This window comes from Poecilia mexicana, unplaced genomic scaffold (assembly GCF_051168715.1).
Source record: "Poecilia mexicana isolate PSO_F unplaced genomic scaffold, ASM5116871v1 scaffold_14, whole genome shotgun sequence".
NCBI classification, from domain to species: Eukaryota; Metazoa; Chordata; class Actinopteri; order Cyprinodontiformes; family Poeciliidae; genus Poecilia; species Poecilia mexicana.
The window spans coordinates 19,685,300-19,712,439 of record NW_028263383.1 but is presented as its reverse complement, the minus strand read 5'-3'; the positions used below and the strand labels follow the sequence as shown (position 1 = coordinate 19,712,439).

General features: G+C 40.5%; 1 protein-coding gene across 3 annotated transcripts in view; it reads left to right on the top strand.

Moving 5' to 3' along the window:
• The window catches only part of arhgap32b (Rho GTPase activating protein 32b), a 91,017-nt gene that overhangs the window by 7,047 nt on the left and 56,830 nt on the right, over positions 1–27,140 (top strand). For 2 of the 3 annotated variants that reach the window (XM_088012327.1, XM_088012325.1), the window contains exon 2: positions 21,081–21,406. In XM_088012327.1, the coding sequence (XP_087868453.1) occupies positions 21,312–21,406 (95 nt within the window). In that variant the 5' untranslated portion in view covers positions 21,081–21,311. The remainder of the gene's footprint in view (positions 1–21,080; positions 21,407–27,140) is intronic. The other variant, XM_088012326.1, reaches the window with a different exon arrangement.

Genomic DNA, 27,140 nt, shown 5'->3' with positions numbered 1-27,140 from the left:
AGATTTAAATATTTCATGCCAAGTTTATTGTTGAGCTGACAAAAAAAAAAAAAAAGTAAAACTTAGTGATTGGTAATTGGTTTCTGGTTGTTTTGAAGAACTGGTTTGGGTTTCCGCAGCTGGAAAAGCAGCTTGATGCCACATCTTCACTCTCATCCTGTAGATGTTTCAGGTTCTCCATTTCTTACAGGATCATAGTTCAGTAAAATGAATTAAACAGCGATAGCAGTAATTAGATGTTTATATCAGTAGGTCGGAATCTCCAGGGCTCAGCTGTGTAACCAAAGGACAGAAACGATTGATCCGTCACCATCTCCTCTGTCCGGTGTAGGGAACGGTAACACGTTTCCCTCTCAACAAACATGTAGCCGTCTCGGCTTTAGAGGTCACCTAGCGATGACATCACCACAGTCAATAATTGATACACTTGTAAAATGAGCGTGTGCAGCTGGGATGTGCTGAGCTCAGGCCAGAGCTGACCTTTGTTACACGATAGCCCCGCGGCCCTCTGTCCAGCAGACAGGAAGTAAAAGAGAAAATCAAAACGCCAAAATGAGCTTTTTGAAACTGGGATTTAAATTCTCACATGAACGCGCTTCACTAATCTCTGTTGTCCTTTTTTTTTTTTTTTTTAATCAGGTCTTCACCCAGCTGAAAAACGTTTTTTGTCTTTAGCCAGTCATGGTGTTGTGTAGCCACGGTTTTAAATCCTAGCCTTAACTTCCCTTAATAGTACTTGGTACAGTTTTCAGTGCCATCATGGATTAGATATCAGTGCATGCAGCCTTGTTCCAGGTCCCAGTGGAGCCTGCTTAGTGGCCCCGTTTACAGCTGCAGGACTCTTGAGCCTCGGGGCTCTAAGCGGTCCCCAGCCTCAGGTTGTATGGCGGGTCGCGCAAACCCACATTTCTTCACCTCCATGTTGTTAATTAGGTTGATGGATGCCATGTCTGTCGTCTTGCATTAAGGTCAAACTCACCTGTCATGTCGTTGCTGAACTTCTGCCAGTCATTCTGTTTGTGCATAAAAAACTTTTTCTTGTTCTCACAGACCAGTAGTCACAATCTTTAAGTCTTCGTTGCGCTGAGCACATTCAGACTGGAGGAACACCAGCCTATCAGTGACGTGGCTTCATCCGAACAGCCAATTACAGCTGTGTTTAGCAGACTGACTCATGTGAGCAGCTGTTTAGCATTTATCTGCTCTGTGCTCTTTGTGTGTTGATCTGAATGAATGTTTTCAACTTTAAGAGTATTTGAAGTGGGAAAGCATGTTTTTCTGATGCTGTAATCTTCAAGTTTGAAGTAAATATCTTTCAGCCTCAGTAGAAAGCTATTACTTCACGTTTAAAATCTTCTATACAGATTGCTTAGTTGAAGAAAACTATGCTATTTTAGTTCTTTTCTTTTTTTCTGGAGCACATTAGATTTGCAGTAGTTTTTTTTTTTTGGTAGATTTATTGTGTTTTGCAGTTTGTATAAACCGACTTTGTTTTCTGCTAAGGAATATTGGTAGTCATGTCATGGTGACTTATAGGTGAGGGAAACGGCATTCATCACAATCACATTTTAAAAATGGAAGTTGTTTTAAGAAGAGATGCACTCATGCGTCGGCGTGAGATTGAAATCAGAATGGTGATTAGCACGCCAAATATTTTGTTTTTCTCTCATAATTAAATGCATGAAATTTAATTAGCATTCAATTAGCGTTTTTGAGCTGAGGGTCTTTTAAAATGTGTGTTTTTTATGAATTCAATACTCTTGGTCTCATTAAATAAGCTCAAGCACATTTCTCTGATATGTTTATATATATTTGAATATTCTATTAGATGTATTATCTATTGATAGTGATCATGTGTATTGTGATATGTATTGCTATTGCTTTATTGTCAAGCCCTTGGACTATTCCTTTGAAAGTTAATTTGTACTCTAGAGAATAAAGTTCCACATCCTGTAGTCTTGGCTCTGATACGATTTTATCATGTCAGCAAGATTTTTTTCCAAAGTGCATGTTATCAATAATATAGTTGTTAAAACGCTTCAGTGAGCAACAAAGATTAAGTTACAGGAAGAAACTCCCCAGTTTCTCAGTCAGAACTCTGTACCAAGAGCTTTCGCCTCTCACACCGAACACGGCCCTGTGGCCGGGCCGTATTCATCTTATCAACAGAATTAACAAGGTCACTGCTGATGGCCGGTCCTCTGAGACTGGAGACAGGAGGCTTTGGAGAGGGCATCGAATGACGAGCATAATGAGGTAGATAAAAACACAACACTGAAGGAGAATCATAATGCCCGTGCCTCATTTTGATTATAGTCTCGAGTGGAACCTGCGACATCTAAGTGGCTCCTACTGAAACCAGCCGGCATGGACTGACGTGAACTGGATTTAAACGCGCCTTCTCCAGTGACCTGGGACTTTTGTCCACTTGAGTTATGGCTGAGAAATTGCTAGTATGAGCAAAGTAGCCTTCAATTCAGTTGATGTCTAATAGTATATGACCTTTTCTTTGTACTCTGTTGGATTATACAAGACAGCCCACATGATGTTAATGTCATTTAAAGGAGGCAGAACAAACTGCTTGGTCATGGCATAAGTCTTGTTTTTGTTTTTTTTTCTTCGTCAGCTCCCAATGACTATTAAAAAAAATCCCAACTGAAGTTGCTGGGGGTAGTGATCGTACTTAAAGTCACTCCATGCAGGCTGGTTTACATTTGCAACAACTAGAAAGCTTCGTGACATCATTAGAGGGTTTCCAGAATAAACCCTCTAAAGAATCTGTAGGTCGTTCAGCAGGCAGGAAAGAAGACAAGTTGCTCTATCACTTTATTGTTTGTTACAGGACATTTATAGAATTAAAATGATTGATTTGATTTGCACCACTCATGGTGGCAGAACTTTGATTCTGTTATGATAGGGATGCACCAATAGACAGATTTGGGCTGATGTCAATATCCAATATAACTATTGCTGTTATGGCTCATAACTTATATATATATATATATATATATATATATATATATATATATATATATATATATATATATATATATATATATATATATCTTTACACCTTACGGAAACAATTGATCAGGAATAAATGGCAACAAGATTAAAACAAATATTGGTTGTTTATATCAACCTCAATTTATTTATTGAACCAGCAGCGTTATGTAAAATATGACTAATATTGATGTTAATGCAGATATTTTGCACATCAGTGTTCATGTTAGTTAAAGATGAATAGCAGAGACTGGAGGAGGAACAGACCATAACTGAGATTGAAATCAGGTTGTTCTCTCACTTGGTCATTTTGATCTAAATTACTAGTTGTATTCATAATTGCCATAAGCAATTATTTATTGTTATTCCTAGGCAAAACCAGTCTTCTACTGGCAGAACAAAGCCATTTCTTCCATCGATCATACCCCCAACTCCAACGTCTCTCTGCCCAACTTTATAACCATGTGACCAGACAGAGACTTAAAGACGAAACGCGGCAAATGAGGTAGATTATCAGGATTTATCAACAACTGGATGATGCCATCCAGATCATGTTCCAGTGGAATATCTCTGCTGCTCAGAAATTGAGCTGTTGGAATGTCGTCATGGTTCTGAGAGCGTGATCCAGCAGCAATATTCAGTCAGAGGCTTCTTCAGGTTGTTTGAAAGACTGACCTCTGTCAGAGATGCTTCCTGCCCACAGCATCTCCATCCAATCGTAGCAAAAACCTTGAAGTCTAGATTACAGTAAAGTTACTCCATGGTGTTCTTTGAGCTTCTCTCTGATTGAACATACTGGGTGTGGAAATGATGGCAACCTTTTTGGAAATCCCAGAGATAAAGTGTTTCACTTCTGCGGAGACCAGTGTTGTGTTCAAGACCACCTAACCCGAGACCAAGACTATACCAAGACCAGAGTGTATCGAGACCGAGACAAGACCAAGACTTTTAGGGTCCGAGACCAAGTCAAGACCAAGACCGAGGAAAGTCGAGACCGAGTCAAGACCAAGACCAGCTACAGCTACATGACACAATAAAATGTAAAATATGATCGAAATTGCTTCTCAGAATAATCGGAAAGATCCATATTCCCATAAAAACACCTAGATATTAAATACTTAATACATTTTACCAATATTAAATATTCCATTTCTGTGTTACAATGTGTGATGGTCTCGTGCCATCCCTAAAAACATAACACCCTGGGAATTTGCCCATATTGCTCATATAAGAATCCACCACTGTTGCACCATTAAACATAGCAATTGAGGCAATGCCCTGACGGTAAATAACGCTCCACTATGAACACTGACCAAGGAGCAACAAGCAAGAAGTAACCAAACAGAAGGCGCTCATCGGGACTGTTTTCACTCTCTCTCCCAGTACATGAAGCCAGGTAGTCTGACACCATGGCAGACATTACAGCTGCCACTTTGAACAAAAACAAAGAGCAATGTGCATGCTCTGCGTGCTCTTTCGTTCTTGTGTTTTAGTTATTTGTTCATTTAAATATCAACGTACATAATTAAATAATGATGCAGTGTACACAGAGCATTACTAGAACAAAGAACGGGTGTTCTGTCAGGTCAGATCGCCATACGCTTAACACGAACTCACGGTGTTCTGTCAGATCAGCATACGTTGTCAGATAGTCGTACGCTTAGCTCAGACATGCATATGCTGTCATTACCATATGATTTTATTTAATCAGCAACATAGAATCATGACGTAGATCATCATACACTTGGTTATTAACAGTTGTATGGCATCCAGCTGCAGCCAGACCTACTTTAAATACACTTTGAAACCACGACAACACATGTATATCTATCTAGTTATCATATTATGTCATATTATAAACAATTTAATGACTTATTTTCGTCATAACTTGTTGCATATGCTGAACTGACAACTCCACTGACGGTCGGACTTCTTAAGGCGAATGCGCTGGCATGGTACTCACTGCATGTATGCTAGGAACATAGAATCATGACGTAGATCTGTTATTAACAGTTGTATGGCATCCTGACTTAGCGGTTAAGTGAGTTTTACACGGGCGTGTGTTGTAGCTGACTCCAGCTGCAGCCAGACCTGCTTTAAATACACTTTGCAACCATGACAACACATGTATATCTATATAGTTATCATTGAAAACAATTTAATGACTTATTTTCGTCATAACTTGCTGCATATGGTGAACTGACAACTCCTCTGACGGTCGGACTTCTTAATGCGCATGCGCAGGCATGGTACTCACTGCACGTATGCTATTCTGACAGTGTATGGTAATCTGATAGAACAACGGCTCTCAGTGAGTGACACTCCAGTCCTATCTAATAAATAAAGAGCCGTGGAGAAGAATCGACTGTTTCTGAATGTCACATCACTATATTGCAGACTTTTGGACACAGCGTTGTCCCATATATGCGACAGGTCAGTCAACACCTCCGCACAATAATTCAGGCAGTGAGTGACTTTTTTTCATCACAAATTCTTATGTGTCTCTGTACAGCTAGCTTTGCTAACATCACGTTAACGGGGCTTACCTTCTTTGAGCTACTTTTCTAAGTGACGAAAATAGTTAGACGTTGTCCCCATCGTCTCTGAAAGCGAAGCGCTGCTGAGTTAGCTCTGGCCATCGGATTTCTTACTATTTATGCAGCGCTATTATATTACTGACGATTAGACAAACATTTTCTGCCGCTGAGAGAAAACCACTGCGCATGTCCTGGAGCGCCGCGTGCGAGTGAAAGGTGGGGAGGGGGAGGAGGGAGGAGGGAGTAGCGCCGCGTGCGAGTGAAAGGTGGGGAGGGGAGGGGGAGGGGGAGAAACATGTAGTTGCTTGGATTTTAATCGGTGCGTTTTGCATCCACTGAAAACAAAGATGTTAACAAATAAACTGGACAGTATGCTGCACGTTTAGTGATATTTTCACAGTTGCGGTCTCGACTGGTCTTGAAATAAAATGCCGAGTCCTCAGAGCCCGAGACCGAGACAAGACCGAGACCAAATGCGGTCGAGTCCGAGACGAGACCGAGACCATCAGAAAACGGTCTTAAGACCGGACTCGAGACCAAGACCGATTTCGAGTACCACAACACTGGCGGAGACTGATATTTAAAGTTGGTAATGCTAATCATGCTAATTCTGCTAATCCCCAAAGATGGTTTAAAATGTCAATTCTGTTTTAATTTTGTTATTTTAAAAGGGTAAAACTGTTTTTCACGTGGACTCTGCTCACACACACACACACACACACACACACACACACACACACACACACACACACACACACACACACACACGGTGGGATGTTTCCTCTGCTCCTTGTATAAATAAGTGATGACCACTCACAGCATGAAGACTTGAAAGAAATATTTTGCAGGCTGTTAATTATAGTTCTAAAGAGAAACGTGAGTCAGCGTTACAGGTCAAAGTTTTACTGCAGATTGTAATCGAGCCAGAAAATCTCTGGGTAAAATTAGAAATTTCGAGATCAGTTTGCTTAAGTTTAATTATAAAACACGGTTCAATAGCTGTGTTGCCTGAATGCAATTAATCTCATTGAGGCTGCATGTTTTCTCCTGTGGAGAAGTGTAATTGGGAACAACATGTAACTAGTTGACTGTAGGAAATTAAGCAACCGCATCAGTCATCATCTATTGGGCCTACAGCAGCACCAAGGTCTTTCTCTGGTCTTTCAAGTCTTGTGTGTCAAAACCTCTTTCTTGCTGTGCGTGACTTGGTGAATGTTGAATGCATTCCACAGGAAAACATGCAGTTTTGGACAATGTTGTTTCTGTAAAGAATAGTCATCAGTCTTAAAGTATTTCAGTGACAATGATCCAAGTTAAATCAAATTAATGAGTGCTGTGCTGAAAGAGAGCGTCACATTGACCATCTTATGCCCGCCGTGGCTGACACAATGGTTTTTCAGTATCTTTCCATCTGTTGTGCACCGTAAATGGAGTATAATACGGATGGAAACCCACTTAAAGCCATGGAATCTCAAAGATGGTTTGCTTGATTGAGAAACCAACTTTTCTCTTGCTTTGCCTCCAGAAACTGAAGTTAACAAGCTAAAGGCCACAAGCCAGAGTTAAACTTTGGGGTTAATAGGTGTGTCTCTTGGCCAGCATATCTCTTGTAGGGTTGAGTGAGACTCACTCGATTCTCTGAGCATTTGGTCTGGCCAGTTTGAGATAATCTGAAAATGCAACTTTGTAAGTCCTCCATTTTCTGTTAGATTCAAAGCTACTTAGAAGAAGCAGAAGAAGAGGAAAAAACAGAATCGGGTCAGATTTCAAAACTGGAGACCTGCATTGGTCAGGAAAAGCTAGACTGAGAAATCTTTAGTTTTTACAGAAAAACATTAAACTGAGGAATAATGTGCTTTTCCTCTGTCGAACTGGAAGCTGTAAAACACCTCAACACCTGACAAGGGCCACCGTTCAGACTGTAACATGTTCAATTTGAAAAGCATGTTATTTATCTTGTTGAAGTAATTGTACTAAAGGTGCCCCAGATTCATTCAGTCTGTGTAGTTTCTTCTAGACCTCTGGGCAGATTTAAACAAAACAATCAGGTTTTACCAAACAAATACAGATGGATTTAGATTCACTTCATCTTATGCAGAAGCTATATTCATGTGTCTAAAGTGTTTGCTGTTCTCTACATAACGGTTGACTATCACAGTGTGTATTCAGGCTGCGATATTAAACTTTAACACAACATCCATCTCATCTCTCTGATTTTATTTACATCCGAACTGCACCGCTAATAAATGTTTTTGTAATTGATACTCCATTTCACTGTCGATGTGTGGTCAGCTCCATTTAAACTACAGGAAGTTGTGAAGGCTTGCGTAATGAGTTTCCTGTCGGAGTGACTCATGCTTTTGTTTGTTTAAACAGCTGCGGTGCACTCGATGATTTGCATGATGTCCTAAGCTCTACCTGGATTTGTCTCGAAATCTTATTAAACAGATTAATACGCGGTCGGCAGATGCTGTACTTCTCTCAGCTCTTATTTTTCAGGCTTTAAAAAGTTTGTGGAAATGAACCGCCTTAGGCTAACATACATGTACATGGAAAATAGGCTATTTCCTTGTCCGTAGCTGACAGCCTGATGGTGTTGGACGTTTGCTGGCAGCATGCAGCCCTCGTCATTAATCAGAGCTGCAGGGGAAGTTAATGAAGCCGGCTTGTGGAGCGTCCGCATCCAGTCAGTGAACCATGAGTTGTTTCTTGCTTGTCTTTCAGTTTTAAATGCTGTCCAGGGTAACTGACAGGACAGATGCCTCATTTGGACAGAGGATTAGTTTCAGCTGAACCCACCCGCTTTTTCAGCACAACTTTCTGGGAGATTTATGTCAAAGGTGCCCTGATAAATCACTTATTTATTAGTGTGTGTCAGTGTGAGTCAGCATGCTGTGCTGTGGGCCAGATGCAGTCGTGTCCTCTCCTCTGTGACACGGCGCTGGTGCCACGCCTCAGGAGAACACTTGTCACTCACCTGGAGTTATTCCCCGGCAGGCTGTCGCAGAAAGTGCCAACGACCTTTTTTTAGTGACTGCTGAATGATTTGATTAAGGGAAAAATTCTCATTAAGAAAAATAAGTTGGTAGATACGCAGGAATAGCTTATAAGAATCAAGCTGTGCTGACAAAAATGAACATTTTTAGTTCGATAAAATTGACTTTTCTTTACATTTTTAGTAAATGTATTTAATAAACCCCAGTCTTTTTCTCTTTTTGTTGCTTATACATCACTGTGCGTTTAATTTTCAGGTGTCTGAACATGCTTTGTTCAAAAACACACCTGGTTTTTTGCCTTGATTCTTGCATGTTTGAGAAATCCTTGAATTTCCCACGGCAACCATTCAGGTGGGCAAAACGCCTGGGTGGACCGAGTGGCGCCTCAGAGGACAAAAGTCCTCAGAGCTGCAGATCCAAGGCTTTTGCCTCAGAGCATCCCTCCTCCCACACTCAACTCCTTCACACTAGCCAGCAACAATTAGCAAACACCTGGTGGAACTGTGCACCTGCTCATTGAACAAGCTTATCAATAGATAAAAACATTGCTAAAAGGGTTAATAACAGTGGTGATGTCAGGAGAACATGAGCGTCTTAAAGAAACAGAGGCCCAATTTCAAGCCATTAATTTCCAAAGTTGGATTTCTTTCTCCTGTTTGACATGCACAACATTTTTAGAACAGGAGATAACACAGTTAATTGACTGGGCTATAAAATAGCACTCTGTGTCTGGAAAATACATAATACTTTCCCTGTAAAGCGAAACTATTTTTAATTAACAATTTCCCTGGTAACTATAGAAAGTCTGCCTTTTATTTATTCTGATTTCTGCTGTGGATATATGGTATCTGTAATAAATGATTTTACCCTGCATGCTCTTTTATTATCCATAAATCTGAAATGATTTTTCACTTGGTTCTTTTTTTATATATATATTTCACAGCATCTATTTCAGTATTCATGAAACAGGAAAGCAGCTCTGCTCCTGGTAATGATGTCAACAACACGACTACTGCAAAGCCCTTTTCAGATCATACTTTGAACCTGTGATCTGCATGTACACTGTAAACACTGCACTCTGTGATGTGTGCACTTCGTAGCTCACAGAAATAAAAGTCCAGGTGAACAAGGACACGGTGGTTCAGTGTACAGAACATTCATCTGCGCCGGCTCATTGCTGACATTTTTTACTCGTCCTTAGCTTTGCCACAACTGAAGCAGACAACACAGATTCATGTCCGACTTGATGTGTCTCTTCTTTATTGAAGGGTATTAGTTGTGCAGATCTGCTTTTATTATAAGTTTGGGTCAGTATGAGATTCTACAATATCACAAGATTAACAACAAATCTAAAGTAAAAATTAATAAGATGGCAAAAACAAACGGCTTGTCAAATCCAGTGTTTGAGCATCATTATCTAAACCTTTGGTCTTCAAACTGGAACTGTCTTTGCTTTTTATGCGTTAAATATTTCAAAGTGGCTAAATGGTTTCTACCTGTAAATGTAAGGGAAACTTAACAGGTTCGTATCAGGAAGTGGACCAGCGGTGCAGTACTTCTGGATCCATACAGTAATGACTAAGTTGTGAGTCTATTTATGTGATGCTAGTCTATTTTAAAGGTTTTATTGTTTTATTGTCCAGCATAACTCTTGTATTTTCATCAGCTCAGATAAAATGGCTTCACAGAAATGGTGTTTGTGCCCAGCAGTGATTGGGGGGATTTAGTGGTCACTGTTGATGCTTCACACAGTGGATTGCAGTTTTCTGGCCGGTCATTAAAAAGCCTGACCTGCAGTTTCTGATTATGGCCAGTACTGATTTTTTTATTTTTATTTTTTTTTGTCTGAAAAATGTTGCTGTATATAGAAGGAAAGTCACTGAGTTGGTAACAGTGGAATGGCTTTTAACTGCAAACATGTCTCTCATGGCAGAGGAAAAGAGAGCAGTGGTTGATTTTTAGACCTTGGCCGAGGTGAATAAGATCTGCTTCAGCTGATCACCGATCTCCCAGAACTGAGGAGAGTTCTGTCAGTGGTCAAGCATGTGGTCGGTTGCTGGTAGCGTTACGTCTTCTGCTACCGTTGAGGTTATTCGGTCTTGTTCATAAAATTCTCAGCTTTATATTAAGAGACGCATACCAGCTCATAAAACCAGCTGTTGTGACTAAAGGGCCATTCACACCAAGAACAATGACTGTTACAATAAAATGATAATGATGGGAGCATTCAAACAGTTGAGCGCCAGGCTTTTGTAAGCAGTGATGGCAGCATCCTCTGCATGCTTCAGCTGTGCTGAGGCCTATAAAATGAGATTTAATGAGCATCTACTGCTGTTTGGTTGCACAGAGAAGGAGAAAAAAGTGGAGCGGGCCTCTTGAAAACTCATGCTGTGTAGGCTGACTGGAAATACAAATCAAACCATTAGTACCTCACATAGTACTTGGTGTTTCCACAAGCAGTAAATTGTTTTTAAGGTTTTACAAGAACTAGGATTATTATTTTTTGGCCTCAAACTGAAAAAGGAAGAGCAGCACCAATCAGAGTCTGACAGCCAATATCCACGGGCAAACACTCCCACGTCTGCCAGTTTGTCAGAGGCTGCTCAAAGGTTTTTACAAGTTTTTGTTATAGTCTTTGTATGGTGCAATAACTGATTGAAAAATTGGGAGGTTTAGGTTTGTGGCCAGGCTGAAACTTAGTTTCAGTCTCCAGCTGATTTTTTTATTCAGTGCATTTCTTCTATTCACATGTACAACTTCATCATCTTTGGTGTTTTACTCTGTAAACCACTTCATTCTGATTCTCCAAAATCATTTTCTGCTGTGGGTGATACTGACTGGTTCTGTTGGGGTCACTAGGCCAGTCCACCAGCAGTCCACCGTGTTTTTGTGCAGACACAAAATGAATAAATTTTGAGTGTGAGATGTAAATGCATATGGCTCACTGTGATCAGTTTCACTGCTCACCAACCTCTAAAACTCATAACTCAGCCTTTATAGTGGCGCGCTTAGAGGTTCGCATTGACTGCACACAAGCCCAGTTTTGTTAGGCAGTGAGAAACCCCATTTCTCTTTATGAGAACAAATCCCACATTCTTTTTGTTTTATTTTTCTAGAATGACATAGTTCTCATTGAAATGTTCACCTTTTCTTCTCTGGATGATTTAGTTTCCAGATGTCCCAGGTAATGAGGAGGATTCATCAGGGAAAATAATTGTGCACCGGTCTTCTGCTGTCTATCCTTGTGCTTGATAATTTTTTTTAATCTGTAGGTGAACTTTGTGATTTATGCATTGCAAATTATGAGAAGGATTTGTGCGTTTTGAAGATGCATTCCAAGACTCATCTGCACAACAATGAAGCCGTTAGCAGATGAGTTCAAGGTTGCTACCAGTGTTGATGCTGTACAGAGTGGGGTTAGACACAACTAGAGGAATGTTGAGTAGCTCCAGCCTCATTAAACACAACTCAGGGTGTCATTGTAAATGTCAGGGTCTCACAGAGCCATGGTCGAGCTGCAAGTAGAAATAAATTCAGGTGATTCTCCCACAATAGCCACAGAGGAGGGTTTCATCCAGCTTAAACTGATAAATGTGCCTGCGAACATTTTCCTCAAAATGATTTATGAATAAGAATGAGGAGAAAATACTCTGACATGAGGAGCTATTACCAGCTATCCCTCCATTGTACTGCATACTGATCCTGGCAGGCTGCTCTCACAGCGTTCCAATAAAATATAATTGCCTGTCCGACTGGAATGATTGATGACTTAAAGGAGGAGATGGGAGGGTTGTTGGTCTATGGCAGATATTTAAAAAGTCTCTTTGGATTGCAAAGTATATCTAACTGGTCTGCACTGCCCATAAATGAATGAAAACAGAGATGGGATTGTAGCTAGGCCTGTCACGATAACAAATTTTGCTGGACGATTAATTGTCTAAAAAATTATTGTGATAAACGATAATATTGATTCAAGACCTTTTGACACTGATTTAATGGAAATGACTAATAATACATGTGATTTCCTGCCATAGATGGATGCACTTTATTTTCAAAAGAACACATAACACTGGAACTGATAAACTAAATAAACAAAACAACCAAAAATAAAATGGATTCTCAGTCTCCATTAACAAAAAACGTACTTGAATAAAAACTAAGCAACATAAAGCCAAAGTGGAAATAAATACAGTATTCAACCAAAAGAGTGCAGATTATGAAGTCTGTATACGATATTGCCCTTCAGTAATCACGAGATTTAAATAGAGAAGATGGGCACATCCGACTACCTAATGCAGTAGTTCATACTACTCGATTTTTTGTCCCTATTTTTTCCTTATCACAATCTTAGATTGTTGGCTGATCTAAGATTCTTGCTGGTGATTCCATAACCGATCATCTTGCAGTGTGTGGTGTGTTATGGTAGATCGTCGTGGCCGCTCCGATCTAAATCAGGGGTTTTTCCCCGACTGGGAGCTTAACGCTGAATGTGACGGGTAGCCAATCAGAGAGCGCGGATTCTCCTCCGTGATTTCTGAGGGGAAATTATGGAGGAGAATCCCAAACAGCTGACACGGCGCAACCCGAAGTCCAGCGGACATTGGAGATGATATGTGGAAACAACATTAATGTTTATTCAACATTTCGTGCAAAGAATATAGAAATGACAAGGGGAGGAACTGGAGCCAAATCGCTACCGCAGTTGATAAACCCGGTAACTTTTCAACTGTTCTTCGTTAACGTGAAATAGGTTATAATGATTTTCATTCAGTCAGGACTTTACGCTGACTCTAGCCACATACATCACAGGTAGATTCTAGTAAAGCATTGATTAATGCCTGATTTTAAAATTAGTTAACTGGATTTGTAGCCATTATTTTGTGCCCAGGTGGCTGGACAACACACGGCACGACGAACCCGATCGAACCGTTATACCTAGGATTTCTGTCGGCTAATGTGTCTCTCAGGTTTTGAAAATGGGCCGACAGACGGCCGACAACTCGTGTAGTGTGCCCTGGACATTACACTAAGGAAAAAGGAAGGGAGGGTCAGTGCAGAGCACCGGAGTTGAGCCTTTTTTCATTCAGTGTCATCAACAGAAAGAAAAAAAAAAAAGGCAAGAAGAGACGATAAAGCCGATAATTAAAATGAGGTGGATAGGTTTAATTTATCGTGCGATTAATTGATTTATCGTTTATCAGGACAGGCCTAATTGTAGCAGTATGAAAGTTGACACTAGAGGTAGTCACTTCCACTTTTCTGACCGATCTTTAAGAAGCCCAACCTGCTGATTTTGATTTTGGCCAATACTGATGTTTTTGCCTGAAACGTTGATAAATTTAGCGTTAAAGTCACTAAGTCGGGAGCAGTGGGATGACAATTGCTGGCGTGACCCCTGGTGGATTTGACATTTAACTCAAAGTAGGATTTAACGTATTGATACTTGCAAATGAAAAATTGATACTTTCTGAGGAAAAAAATATCGATAAATATCGTAGAGTTGATAAAATTACACAGCCCTAGTATTTTCCCAGTTCACCAGAGGGTCTCTCTAACCTGTCATTTCTATTACTGGTGTTGTCTATGTATAAAAAAAACCTATAATAAATAAACAATGCTTAGCCTGGAGGGGGCGCAAGAAAAGCCTAATGACCCACCAGGCTTATGATGCACTTGGGGGAAACCCTGCAGTTTTCAACATGTCATATATATTTTCTTTTCTAATAGTGTCTTAGATGTGAGTGAATCTCAACAGATGACTTTTAGGCAAGAATATCTTCATATTGACAGTTTTGATCCAAAACCAAGAATTCTCTAAGCACACACACTCCCACCCTCTGTATCAAACCAATGGGAGGAATCTATTTCTGGTTATCAGTTTTGAGCTGGAATCCACTGTTCTGTTGCAATGTGTTGCTTTATTTGCTGTAGAATGAACTTGTGCACAGAGTTGAGCTCACTGAATGTTGCCTCGTCATTATGAATCACTGACCTGGAAAATAAAGTTCAGCTTGTAGGCTTCTGTATGTCATTGTCAGGCTTTAACCATAAAATCAGCAAAACCTCTGCATAGTTAGAACCTCATGACTTCACTTAAAACTAGGGCTGCACATCTGAAAACAAGATAGCTTCGTCAGATAAAGTGAATGTGGCAAAGAAAGCAACTGTATTTCATTGAACACAGTGGGGAAGCTGCTGTGTGGGTTAATGCCTTTCAGTTTGGGGTTCTGCTATCCATGGAGACCCAAGCTCTCGCTAAGACTTCCAGAAATGATGCAGAAAGAAGCGGGAGAGTGAATGCTGTTGCTAGGTCCTTCAGGAACTGCTTGACAAGTGCCCAGGTTGACGTCACCGGCTGATTTGCACATCAATATGTCGAGGCGGAGAGGCTGCGCTCAACACTTGTTTTTCAGTCGGATTGTTGGCGAGTTCATTCCAAAGATCTCTGACTTTGTTCCCACCAAGGATGAGCAGCACTGGCTGATATAGCTGGTTAGATTACCAAAGTTGGACATGAGTGTTTGTGATAGATGCATTCACGACGTATTTGCTTGCTATCCCACACTGTGAGCAACATATTAATAGGTTTGGTGTCTCTTTCTCCCATGCTATTCACAGAAAGCTGGAGTAACATTTTAAACAAACCTTAATTGGGTTTTCTGTGGAGGACAACCCCTCTCTGCCCCCCTCTGGGCTTCAAGAACAGATTACTGTAATTATCACAATACAGGCATGCTCCAAATTTAGCCACAGCTAACTTAACTAAGCAGATGTTGCTTCTGATTACTCAGCTGCTGTCTATTCAATGAGTAGCAGGATAAACAAGGCATGGCTGGGATTGGGAGAGTTGCATCTAAGGCAGCCTGGTGTCTGATGTAATGATTGTAAGTGAGAATAGGTGTATAATTAAATAATGCAGTATTGTACAACAGTCTTGCTCCTGTTAGTTTGTGTATTTTTTTGCAAGGATATGTAACAGATGTTCTAAAAGTATAGAAATAGCACATCTGAGTATCTGTTCCTGCTTCAGTATTGCTGATTTTCAAGAGGTTTTTTATTATTCATGCAGTAGATTCAACCCATGTATTTAGGTGGAATGCAAGCATGTACAAAGAAGCTAACTTTTGTTTTAGAGAATATACTTGTGACTCCTACTAAATAAAACTTTTTAGGAAAGCCTGACTTTTATTGCTGTGAACTACTGCTGTTACTGTTGCGGCTGTGGACTGTATCAGCTTAGCTCTAAATCTGTCACCAGAATACTGCTGTGTGCTTGTAGGGTTTTGAATTAATTGCTGCTGAGCATAAACATTCAACCATATGCTGCCATAGATTTAAGGAAAGTACTCGCTCACTTCTGATGTTTTAATGGTCCGGTTCTCTCTGCCAGTTCCTGAACTTATTTTCTATCTAATCATGCATTCTTCGGGGTTCCCATCGAGGGGTTACGAGGCACCCCACCAGGCTAAAGCCAGGTTTATAGTTCATGCATTGAACTGGGCGTGAGTTCGTATGCACCAGTAACACCATCCAGACCAGTGTAACTTGCTTGGAAATATCAAAACAAATCTTTTTCAGTGTTTTTTTAAAATGTAATTTTATTTCATTTTTCCAGCATCAATTATAAATTTTTTTCTCTGTCTGCTTTGCTCACATCAAAGCCACAAAATTATTCTTAAACTCAGAGAATAAGAATAATAAGATGTGAATCATCTTAACTTTGAACAACTGTCACTTAAATGTGTGTTTTGTTTTAAACTGACTGAAAATTATTGGGTTCTGTTGGCGTACATTTTACACCACTTACTTATTCAGAAATGAGCTTAGGACACAAAGTAGAAGAAACAGAGTTGTGTGCAGGCTTCTAGCAAACCCTAAAATTACAGCCTTGTCTCACTTAACACTGTTAAGTGAGACAAGGCTGTAAATATATCACCCCAGCGTCTCCTCTGCTGTGCTGCCATTGTGATGACGGGGAGGATTTTTCCCTCACGTGTCAAGACTTTTCAGTCCTGACTTTTAATCTCCTCCGAGATGAGCTGAGGCTGTGTCCTTTCACAAGGTCGGCCATTTTCTGTGTTTTCTGCTGCATCAGGTGATCGTGGGAAGCTTGGCCTGCTTTCTGCCGCACGCTCTGCGCCTCACGCAGACACACACCTCCTGTCCCGACTAATTCGCACACCTTATTCCCTGTGCACAAAAGGTGCATGTATTTCCATGCATTCTACTCACGCAGGCGGACACTGACGCGATAAAAAACATGGAGTTATGTCAGTGCGAGTTCGGTGTGTGTGTGTGTTCTCAGAGTAGCAGTCGAGAGCTACTCTTAGCTCATGTTTCAAACCTTTCTAAACAAATGAAGTGCCATCTTGTGCAGGTTTGGTGGGACTGGAATTAATCACAGCAAAGATGATGCCTTCATTTGTGTAGAACTGCTCCCTGACTGCCCATATTTCTACAGTAAGTGTACGTGTCGGCTGCTTTTTTAGCAGAGAACCCAGAGGATTATGTGTGCAGGAAGTCTGCCTCAGATGTAGAAGCAGCTGCTTCAATGGGGCTTGTGAAGATCCCCTCCCTTCTTTCTCTCCTTTTGGTGTCTCTCCTGTAGGATTACTTAATCTGCCTGGATGAACACATTGTTGTTTTGGGTCATTTCTCCTGCCTTGCTGTTGACTGTTTGACCTGGAGGAGGTCATGTTATTTGTGGTGTCGCAGCAGATATTCCAGGGAAGGTCTGATTCCAGGCACAGGGATGATGAGAGATGGAGGAAAGATGACCACATCCTCCTGTTTAAGCCAAGTGACTCGGACTTAATTCAGTTAATAATTGTGTGAAAATAGTGCTTACTTGTGGTAAAAAGAGTAGGCTGCAGGTGAGCCTGAGTTTATTTGAGTTCCAGAAATGGACAGGATTTTACAAGTTTTAAACACTTGAAGCATTGTAGTGGTTCTGACAAACAATGTGTTACACCTTAGAGTTCAGCCGGTATACATTTTTTTTCTTGTTAGTTATTTATATTTAAATTGGGGCTCCTATTGTTCCTCACCAGATATATGTATTGAGTTCAACTGATAAGATTAGTTTTCCCATCTCCCAATTTCTTTAATAGCGTTTCTATTATTTGTGTTTGTGAAGTTACAGTAAGTCGAGCCGATTTGAGGTGGATACTTAATTTGGCCAGTTTTTATCATTTTAAGAAATATAGCTAGATTATTTTTTTCTCTTTGTTTTTTTAGCCTTCCTGTTTTGTTCAGTTATATTTCTTAGAATCACATTGGATGTCTCAACCTGAATGATAGAAAAAAATGTTTTACTAATACAAAAAAGGAAATTAACTCATTTTCAGGCTTCTTGTCATCACTTTTAAATGCCTCACACATACTGAAAATGTATACTTTTATAGCTAGCTTTTATAGCCCTAGCTTTTTTAAACACAGACATAAATATATTAAATTATAAAGATACAGATGCAGATATTAATCTTGGATTGGTGCATCTCTACTTCTGTCACACATTCTGAGCTGCTGTAAGAACTTAATGTGTGTCAACCAATAATATTTATTGTGGTTTAAAACTCTGGCAGGATGTTCCACAGCTGTCGGCTTTATAGGAGTGATTTTCAGCTCCTTTACTATGACTGCACCTGCTGCCAGAGTCAGTATTTGGATCTAAGTGAACACTAAAGCAAATTTAGATCTGTTATCACTTGTTACTGCTTAACAAACACTCTAAGCCTGGCGGTGCTGAAGGAGACTTGTCTCGTCTCTCATCTCCATCAGCCGGGAGCTGACTGGGACAAACACGGAGCCTTCTTAATTGAAGAAAAGTCAGTCCAAACAGTGACTGCTTCATGGGATTGAATATGGCATGGAATAAACTTCACATCTTTTGAAGCTCAAACAACTTTATGCTTTGTTTTTACTCAGAAAATCTGTCCGGCGGTGACTCAGAAAGTTGCTAAGTGTCCCGTTTACAGAATTAAAATGGTCTATGTCATTCTTTCTTTCATTCAGATAAATGTCTGAAAACCTGGGGATCATCCTAGTCAGTTACTTTCTCAAGGTTTAGGAACACTGACTTGTAGAGCTGAATCACTAAGATGGAGCTAACTTGAGCTGGGCGATGGCGCAGCAGAGAGTCGATTCTTTTATACTTCCAGTGACATTGTCACTACAAAAACTTTAACTCTGGGTTTCCTTCTTCTTCTCTTGTGTAAAACTTTTGAAGTGTTCAGTTTTGGGAAACGAGTAGTTGAGAGGTCTCATTGTTTCCTGAGAGGAAACTTGATCTTAAAGGTATAAATAAGTAAAGATGCACCGATACGGTTTCTCATTAGTGATCATTAATTATTCATATAAGAGAAGAGTAAATGCAGCATGTGTGAGAGCTTTTGCTATAAAACTATAACGGTCACTTTTTACTAGTTTATAGCGAAGACGAACTGATTTAAATTTGACTTTTTGTATAAAATATGTTTGAGGTGAAAATTTTATATCCAAAGGGCCATCCATAGTGTGAAAGACTGAAGCATTTACTTCATGTCTTCCATGTTGGGGAGGAATTTTGACATTTAACAGTTCTCTGGCTGACAGTGGCACAATCTGCTGTTTTTCTTTGGCCTGCAGGTGGAACAGTGTAGTCATTTCTAATGTTTGTCTTGCTTCAAAATATTTCAGCTCAGTTGCGTATGCTGCCTGTTTCTCGTCAGTCTTTTTTTTTTTTAACGACTTTGTTTACCCTCATCTGTCCTGCTGCCCCAATTACAACCATCCAAGTTCTGCCTTCTGCATTCCTAAGAACGAGGTTATAAATAAACTTCAAGATAAGTTTTGACATTCATTAAACATTTAAAATCATTGATGTTGGCATTTCAAAGCCTCCAAAAATAGATTTATCCCTCACCTCTAGTTGAAAGCTTAAAAGTATAAAACTGAGCAACTTTGTAGGAATAGATTCTGACTTCCTGGTATCTGCTGAAAGTCTCACTCTCTCGCTCTGTCTTGCAGCCAGCATTAAACATGTTGAAAATGCTGTCCATTTAATAACTTCTCTGTGCTTCCTTCAACTTCGTCTTTAAAAGCACCACAGTGAAACTTAAAGTGGCCAACTCTGAGTATGCGTCTGTTTGTATCAACTTCAGCTCCAAAAACATTGTTGTCAGAGCAACCTGGCAACCTTAGTTCTTTCACTGACAGGAAAAATATGAGATTTTCCAATTTTCTACCTTGTTTTTCACCAGTCAAGCAGAAAGTGTGCTTACGAAAGGATTCCCCCCTGCATCGTTAGTAATGTGCATTTCCTCCACGATTTTGCAATTGTTTTTGTGATTTTTTTTTTATTTATATTTTTTGGCAATCAAAATCACTGATTTTGAGGTGCTACTTTAGAAGTTTACAATCATTTTTTCTCATTAAATCACGTTATTGCAAGGCCTGTAGAATAATTTGCCCCTACTGTCATGCAAAACAAAGGGAAACCACTTTTCTCGGTTCGTTTTTTTGTGCTTATTTAACAGTGAATATAACTTCACTCATTATATTGATCTGGGACTATAACTTCACCTGAAGTAAGGGGCAGGAAGAACAACTGCCACCTGCAGGTGGGAGCTAGCAGTCACTTAAACCTGGTGTTTGAGCAATTTTATGGAAATTTTGCAGTAAACTTAATTTTTCATTGGTGCAGAAAAGTGGGTATTTATGTGAACTTACACAACTGCGGAAGGGCGAGAAACTTTAACGGATGTGTCCAAGTATTGTTATATGTTTGGTCTTGAACTTCAGTTTAATTCATATGAATTAAACTAAATACTTGCTAAAATATCTAGTACTTTGGTAGCTAAAGTACTTTAGTTGCTTATGATGCAACTAAAGTACATTTGAAAGCTTGTCGCAGTAAGCAATTAATCACATGATAAATGAAAATGAGCTTGATAATTTCTGCTCTGATGATGAATAGTTTTCTAAAGGCAGTTTTGTTTACACAGACTTCATAATCCATTTTATTTCTGGTTTCAGTGGGGTGAGGTTTTTATTTCCATTTTCTCCCTTGTTTTTGGTTGTTGTGTTTTAATTTTGATATTGAAATTTCTTCCCATTCCAGGGCAAATTTGCATTATTGTGCCATTATTTTACTTGAAAATGGTCTCAAAATGACAATATTATCGTTTATCGCAATAACTTATGGGACAATTTACCGTCCAGTAAAATCAGTTATTGTGACAGGCTTCAGCATGTAGATTCTGTAATTAATGCCAGCTGTCTGATGTAGTGCAGTCGTAGCTCTGTTGTTACCTTGACGGTGAAGAGCCTGTTCATTCCAGTCTGGGCTGGGAAGGGAACTTGAGAGCAGAGGACGGCAGCGTGGCCCGTGTTGGCGTTCAACTGTTGATTCACACATGGTGTGTGTGCCAGAGCCTCCATGTGTTTACACTGTGCCGAAATCCTGCTCATGATTTTCATGATTATTTCTCTCCCTCCTTCCCCCCTCTCCTCTCTCTTTTCATGTTCTCCTCATTTTTCTCTACGACACTCATCATTCCCTCAGCTCTGCGTCCCCTCTGATTCCTCCCACACTTTTCTCCCCTCCCCCCCACCCCTCAATCCCCTTGTCGTCATCTCTCTTGCCTCTACATGTGATTCCTTCTGTCTCATTTGTCTTTTGCCTTCCTGATCTACCTCTTCACATCCTCTCCCTCTCTCTCCTGCTCGTCCTTTCCTCCCTCCCTCACTCCCTCTCTCTCCTCTGGCAGGCTGCTCATTGCGGTGAGTCAGTATCATGGAGGCAGGCAGCGGGGCTGCCGCAGCGGTGGGGAGTGCAGCACTGGGACTGCTGGGAGCCACAGCCACGTCCAGCCATGACATCCTGGACAGGTAAGCGGCTGGCACACACCCTCAACGTTAACTCTATGGATTGTGTGTGTGTGTGTGTGAGAGAGAGAGGTAAAGGACCACACCTCAGGTACAGTTTTAGTGAGCATGCTAGTTTGTTTATAGTTATTGAAGGAGTGAGTGTTTGAGGTTTTAATGTGTGTGTCCGTTTTTGTCATGACTCCATGTTCCCTGGGTAAATAGCTTGCTTTATGACAGTTCAAAGATTTGGTGTGTATGTTGGTATGTGTGTGGGTGCACATGTATATGTTGATGGGATGGTGAGTTCCTCAAGGAGAAATGACACCAAGGTATGCGCAAGCAGGGGAGAGAGGGGAAGGGGGGGAGGCATCGATGTACAGCCGTGCCTCACTGCAAGAGCTGAGCTGATAGGGTGAGTTTGCACAGTCACCACCCCACCCTGTATAAAGTTTGCCTCCCCCCACCTCCCCACCCCATCCACGACTCTACTCCCAAACGGAGCCTATCAGCCCCCATAGCAACTGGAAGACGGCGGTCCCTAATGGTCTCTGCTGGAAGCCTCCATTCACATCTCCAGCAGCCCCGGTCATTCAGCTCCACCAACACCATGCAGCTTTCAGCCAATTACGTCATCGTTCCAGCTGCACGCCCACACCAGCACGCTTCTGCAGTGTCATTACACACACACACACACACACACACACACACACACACACACACACACCCTCAACAATTCGTTAAACGCCAACAAACACACACATGCACCTGCATCTAAAATCCTGCTTCTAATGCTGGAGGCTGTTTTACCATAAACACACACAACATTCCGGCGCATGGCGGCTTGTCTTAGCAGTCAGCAGGTGCTGCGGGGGATGTCACTTATTTCCTCCACATCACAGTTGTTAATCTTCGTTGGGCTAATCTCAAGCACTTCCTGGGAATCTCTTCTGGCGCGTTGAGCGGTGAGACAGACCTTAAGGCGGTGACGTGTTCAGCTTCCTGTTTGCCTCGCTGCTGTGGTCACTGTCATTAAATGATTTGTATCTCTGAGTTTTAAACCTGTTTTAGGTGAAACGGTCAACCGTGTTCTGTGCCTTGCAAAAGTTATCAAACCCTTGCACTTTAGCACATTGTGACATTACTTAGCACATTGTGACATTACTTAGCACATTGTGACATTACTTAGCACATTGTGACATTACTTAGCACATTGTGACATTACGAACTATTGAGTATTTTGTCGGATTTTATGTGACCAACACAAAGTAGCACATAAGTGTTAAGTTGAAGAAAATTAGGCATGCTTTTCAGTTAAAGTAAAACAAATCTAATAACTGAGGATGAGTTTTGTTTTCAGTCCTGTTGAGTGAATATTTTGTAGAGCCACGTTTAGCTGCGGCTCTTTAGGGGTTTGTCTCTACAGGCTGTCTTCGTAAAACACTGACATGTCAGTCAGATTGAATGGAAAGTATCTGTAAGCAGCAGCTTTCAAGAATGTGCACAGAATCTCGATTGTTTTTAGGTCTGGACTTTGACTGGGCTGTTCCAATACACAAATTTGCTTTGATCTAAAGCATTGTGCTGTAGCTTTGATAAGGGTGGTGGTCCTGCTGGAAGGTGAACCTCCATCCCAGCCTCAAGTAAGGATGCACTGATAAAACGGCTCCAATTTCCTTACTTTGGGTGATACTTGAATGATCCACTGATCTTATCTGCCTCTGCAAAGGTCTGAAAATCAGCTACTGTCTCCTGCTCTGCAGTGAGACAGAGCTGACGGACAGACCGGTCCACCAGCTCACGTCTACCAACTCAGCAACTTGTCACTAGGAGTAGACGATATGAAGCTAAACTTTTACCACAATATTTTGGGGTACTATTGTGATAATGAAAAAAGTAACAATCAGAATTATTTACTGCTCCTTTTTTAGGTGTGGCAGTGACTGCATGACGCAGCAACCATAGCCCCACAAACACAAATAGTTGGATTTTAAGCCATTTGTAATATGCTTCCTAAGGACACCGTTCACATAAAGTGTGATATTTGTTACTTTAGGGACTTTTTTGTAGCCTTTTCCTCTAGTCCTGCTAAGGCAGCTTGATGGTGGTTATTTCTCTGCTGGATTAACATGTTATGTGTTTTTTTGTTTTTCTAGAGCTAGGGATAATCATCAAATCTACTCAGGCCCTCCACCTGCCCTCAGTCCATCTCCGCTCCTGAACTAGGTCTAAATCCTGCTCTGGGGTTACCATGGCAGCAGCAGCTTAGCATATATTAGACAGCGGTCCAACATGGCAACTGACGACAGTGTGGAGGACAAAAAAAAAAAAAAAAGAGAAAGAGAAAGGCAGGGCGTTTTGCCAAGGCTAGTGATTTATAAAATTTGTCCGAGAAATCCTGCTGGGTGAGGCTGGATCAGAGGATCAGCAGCTTGGGATCAGGAGGGGGGAGAGAGGAAGGGACGGGTTCCCCGAGATGACACCGAGAAATGGAGCTAAAAAGCTTTAGAGCTGCATTCTGTCTAGTGACTCTCTAATCCTGCTCGTTAGATGATTAATGCAGAAACAAATTCTGCATGAGGGTTAGGGTTATATGATATGATATGTTAAAAACCACACTTTTCATTCCCTATTCATGTACATGCTCTGGCTGTTGAATGTAATATGAGCATGTAATATTTTCTATGCGGTCTACATTAGGCATCCCTTTTTACACAGTGATGTACTCAAGTTCACACACTGCAAACTTTAATGGACACAAAACGTACAAAGCCAGTCATTGCCTGATTCTTTGTTTGAAGGAAAGAAAAATGACTGCAGGCAAACATGTTATTCATGTGGTGAAAATCTTCCCTGAACTTTGACTTTACTACAAAAAGTACAATTTACTCTTCCTAACTGTTGTCACAATACTGTTATAAAATATTTCATTAACTGATCTCCTTTTCCGACGATCCCTAATCAGAATTTGATTAATCGGACATAAAGTCGAAATGGCATCCTTTTTTGTCTTAAAGCTGCAGTACATAACTTTTACAAAATATGTATTTTTACATATTTATTAAAACTGTCACCATGTCTTGTCAGCTTAATATTAGACAGATAATCTGTGAAAAGGCTTATTTTCTCCCTTAGCTACTGCTGACATCTGAAAAAATGAAGCGCTCTCGATCAGAAGCAACCAGAGTCGAGAGGAGGGTCTTACTGCTCTCAATCATCCTCGGGTACTTGCTGCTCAAACGGCTTAGCATTCCAGGTAAACCGTTTATCTGTCGTCATTGGAGGCCATGCTACCTACCCTTAGCATTCATGGCTCAGGCTAGTACCCTATAGGGAGGGTATGAGCAGTACCTAGACAGTGCTAAGACCCTCTTCCTGGCTCTGATTGGTTGTTTTTGACCGGGAGCGGTGCATTTGTTCAGATAACGGCAGGAACACAAGAAGGCGGCACAGGATCTAGTACCAAACTGTCACCACATTGTGACAGTTTTAACAAAATTGTAAAAAACATATATATATTTTTTAATGAAAGTTATATATATATATAAGGCTGCCGTACTCCAGACATCACGCCAGTCATTTTAAGGAAGCTTATTGGTCCCCCAAAAACGATATAAACCCGGGCATTAACATGGATCAATAAAATCCTCGAGCTTGAAAATTGGACGTTATGCCACTAACACTTAACTTTCGTCAACAACTCATAGGTGGAAGTGAGAGCTCCACGCAAAGCAAATAAAGTCCCGGTCGGAACACAGTGCGCTAGATAAAACCCAAATTAACGAAGCTTTGAGGCAAACTTTCCTCGAGGAATTTTAATAATCGAGGTACTCGAATCATTCACACAATTATGATTCTAATGAAAATGTTTAATTACACACACAATGGGACTGTTTATGATCTGAACCAGGATGGTTACTAAGCTGTTAACAGTCCAATGACTCAAACAATACAGTGCGCCAGATCAGATGAGTTGGACAGAGTTTTTTTTTTTTTTTTTCTTCTTCTTCTTCTGAAGAGTTATGTGTATGGACGTGTCGTCTGTGATGCCATATGTAGGACAGATAGTCCGCCTCAGTGGGATAGGAGCTAAACTCCTGGCCAACTGGAGCGATTTCCAGTCTGTGGAGAAGATCCAGATTGTGCATAAGGTGATAATTGCATGCGTTGCTCACTAATAGCTTCTGCTGATTCTTCCCTCTCTGTTCGTTGTTGGTTGTTTTGTTATTATTTTTCTTTGGTACAGGCGAAGTTTTCTCTAGCTAGAACAAGCCGAATACTTTAAAGGTGCATCAGTGAGGAATTCTGACATGATTAAATGTGCAGGGATGAAAAAACGGCACAGATTTAAGAAGCCATTAAATGGATAGCGCACTTGGCACGGTTGAAATGAACGGATCCAAACGTCAGCTGTGACCTCAGGCTGGCCGCTCTGATGTGCGACCGTCTGAGCCAACACGAACCTCTCACGCTGATGGGACGGACGCGTTCTGAATCACAGGCCTCACTTCCAGCGAGAACACGGACACACTGATGTGTTGTGTATAAACTGGGAACATGGTGAGAATTCTCGGTGCCCACTGGAGCTGAAGCTGTCTTATTAATATCACAACCAACTGCTTTATTTTGAGCAGAAAAAATACCCAGTGACAGGTCTGCTTTCATTCAGAGTTGAGGATGATGCTTACTAAAACGTTTCTTTTCTGCAGCTAGTGGGAACTGCTGAGTCTGTGTCTAAAAATGCAACTTTTGTGACAGTTGTTTGTGTAATGTAGATCTGTGAATCTTGGCTAAACTCAACAATGGGCTCAGCTCAGTGTTTATGTGTTACATTACACCAATACTTATTGTAGCTGGGGTCGGGACTTTAATGCGTTAATGTCTATTAATTAATTACATAGATTTTCACACATTAAAATTTTTACCTAATTTAAAAAAAAAAAATTAACATACAAAAGTCCTGAGCAAGAACCTTTGTATTCTAGTGTTTCTATTTGTTTGTAGTAGCACTTTGCATTTTGAATAACCTAATTAACAGATTTAAAAAAATAAAAAATCTTTGGTTTTGATCTCATATAATTACTTATTTAATAATTTAGCAGCAAAAACAAGTTTTGAGTTGAAAATGTTGCTTTTTTGTTTGTTTTTGGTTAAAATGCAGTTAACTGCAATTAACTACTTATAGACAATACATAACAAATTCAAATCGAGTTAATTGTTATCAAGCTCCACCACTTAATTTTAAGCTGCCCTTTTGTTGCATGAAATGTAGGAACTGAGTTCCACCATTTCTCAGTTTCATGGATTCATTTTAGGTACAAAAAGAAATTATAAGACTCCATGCTTTTAGATTGAAACTGGGATGAAGTCAACTTGCGACTGGAAAGTTTAACCTCCCTGATCAGAAACCAAAAATCTGACCTTAGTTCTGATTGATGAGTGCGCCAAATCAACGGCGACTTGATTGCATTAACAATCAAGAGCTTTCTACTTGGTGTAGAAAGCTCAAAGTTAGCTTTTAGTTCTTTGTGTTGATATTACTGTGATATCTGCTGACCCCAGGCCTCTTTATACTACTGTAGCGTTTATGGTTATTGGCTCAATTTATTAAAATATTAATTAGAATCTTTGAATGAAGTGGTAATAAATTTTATTGCTCGGTTACTGTTATTTCGCCTGTCGGTTTAAACCAGCATGTGAAGCCGAGGCTGTTTATTTGCTGTAGAGCTGAGCGTGATGCCCAAGGAGCTCCCTGCAG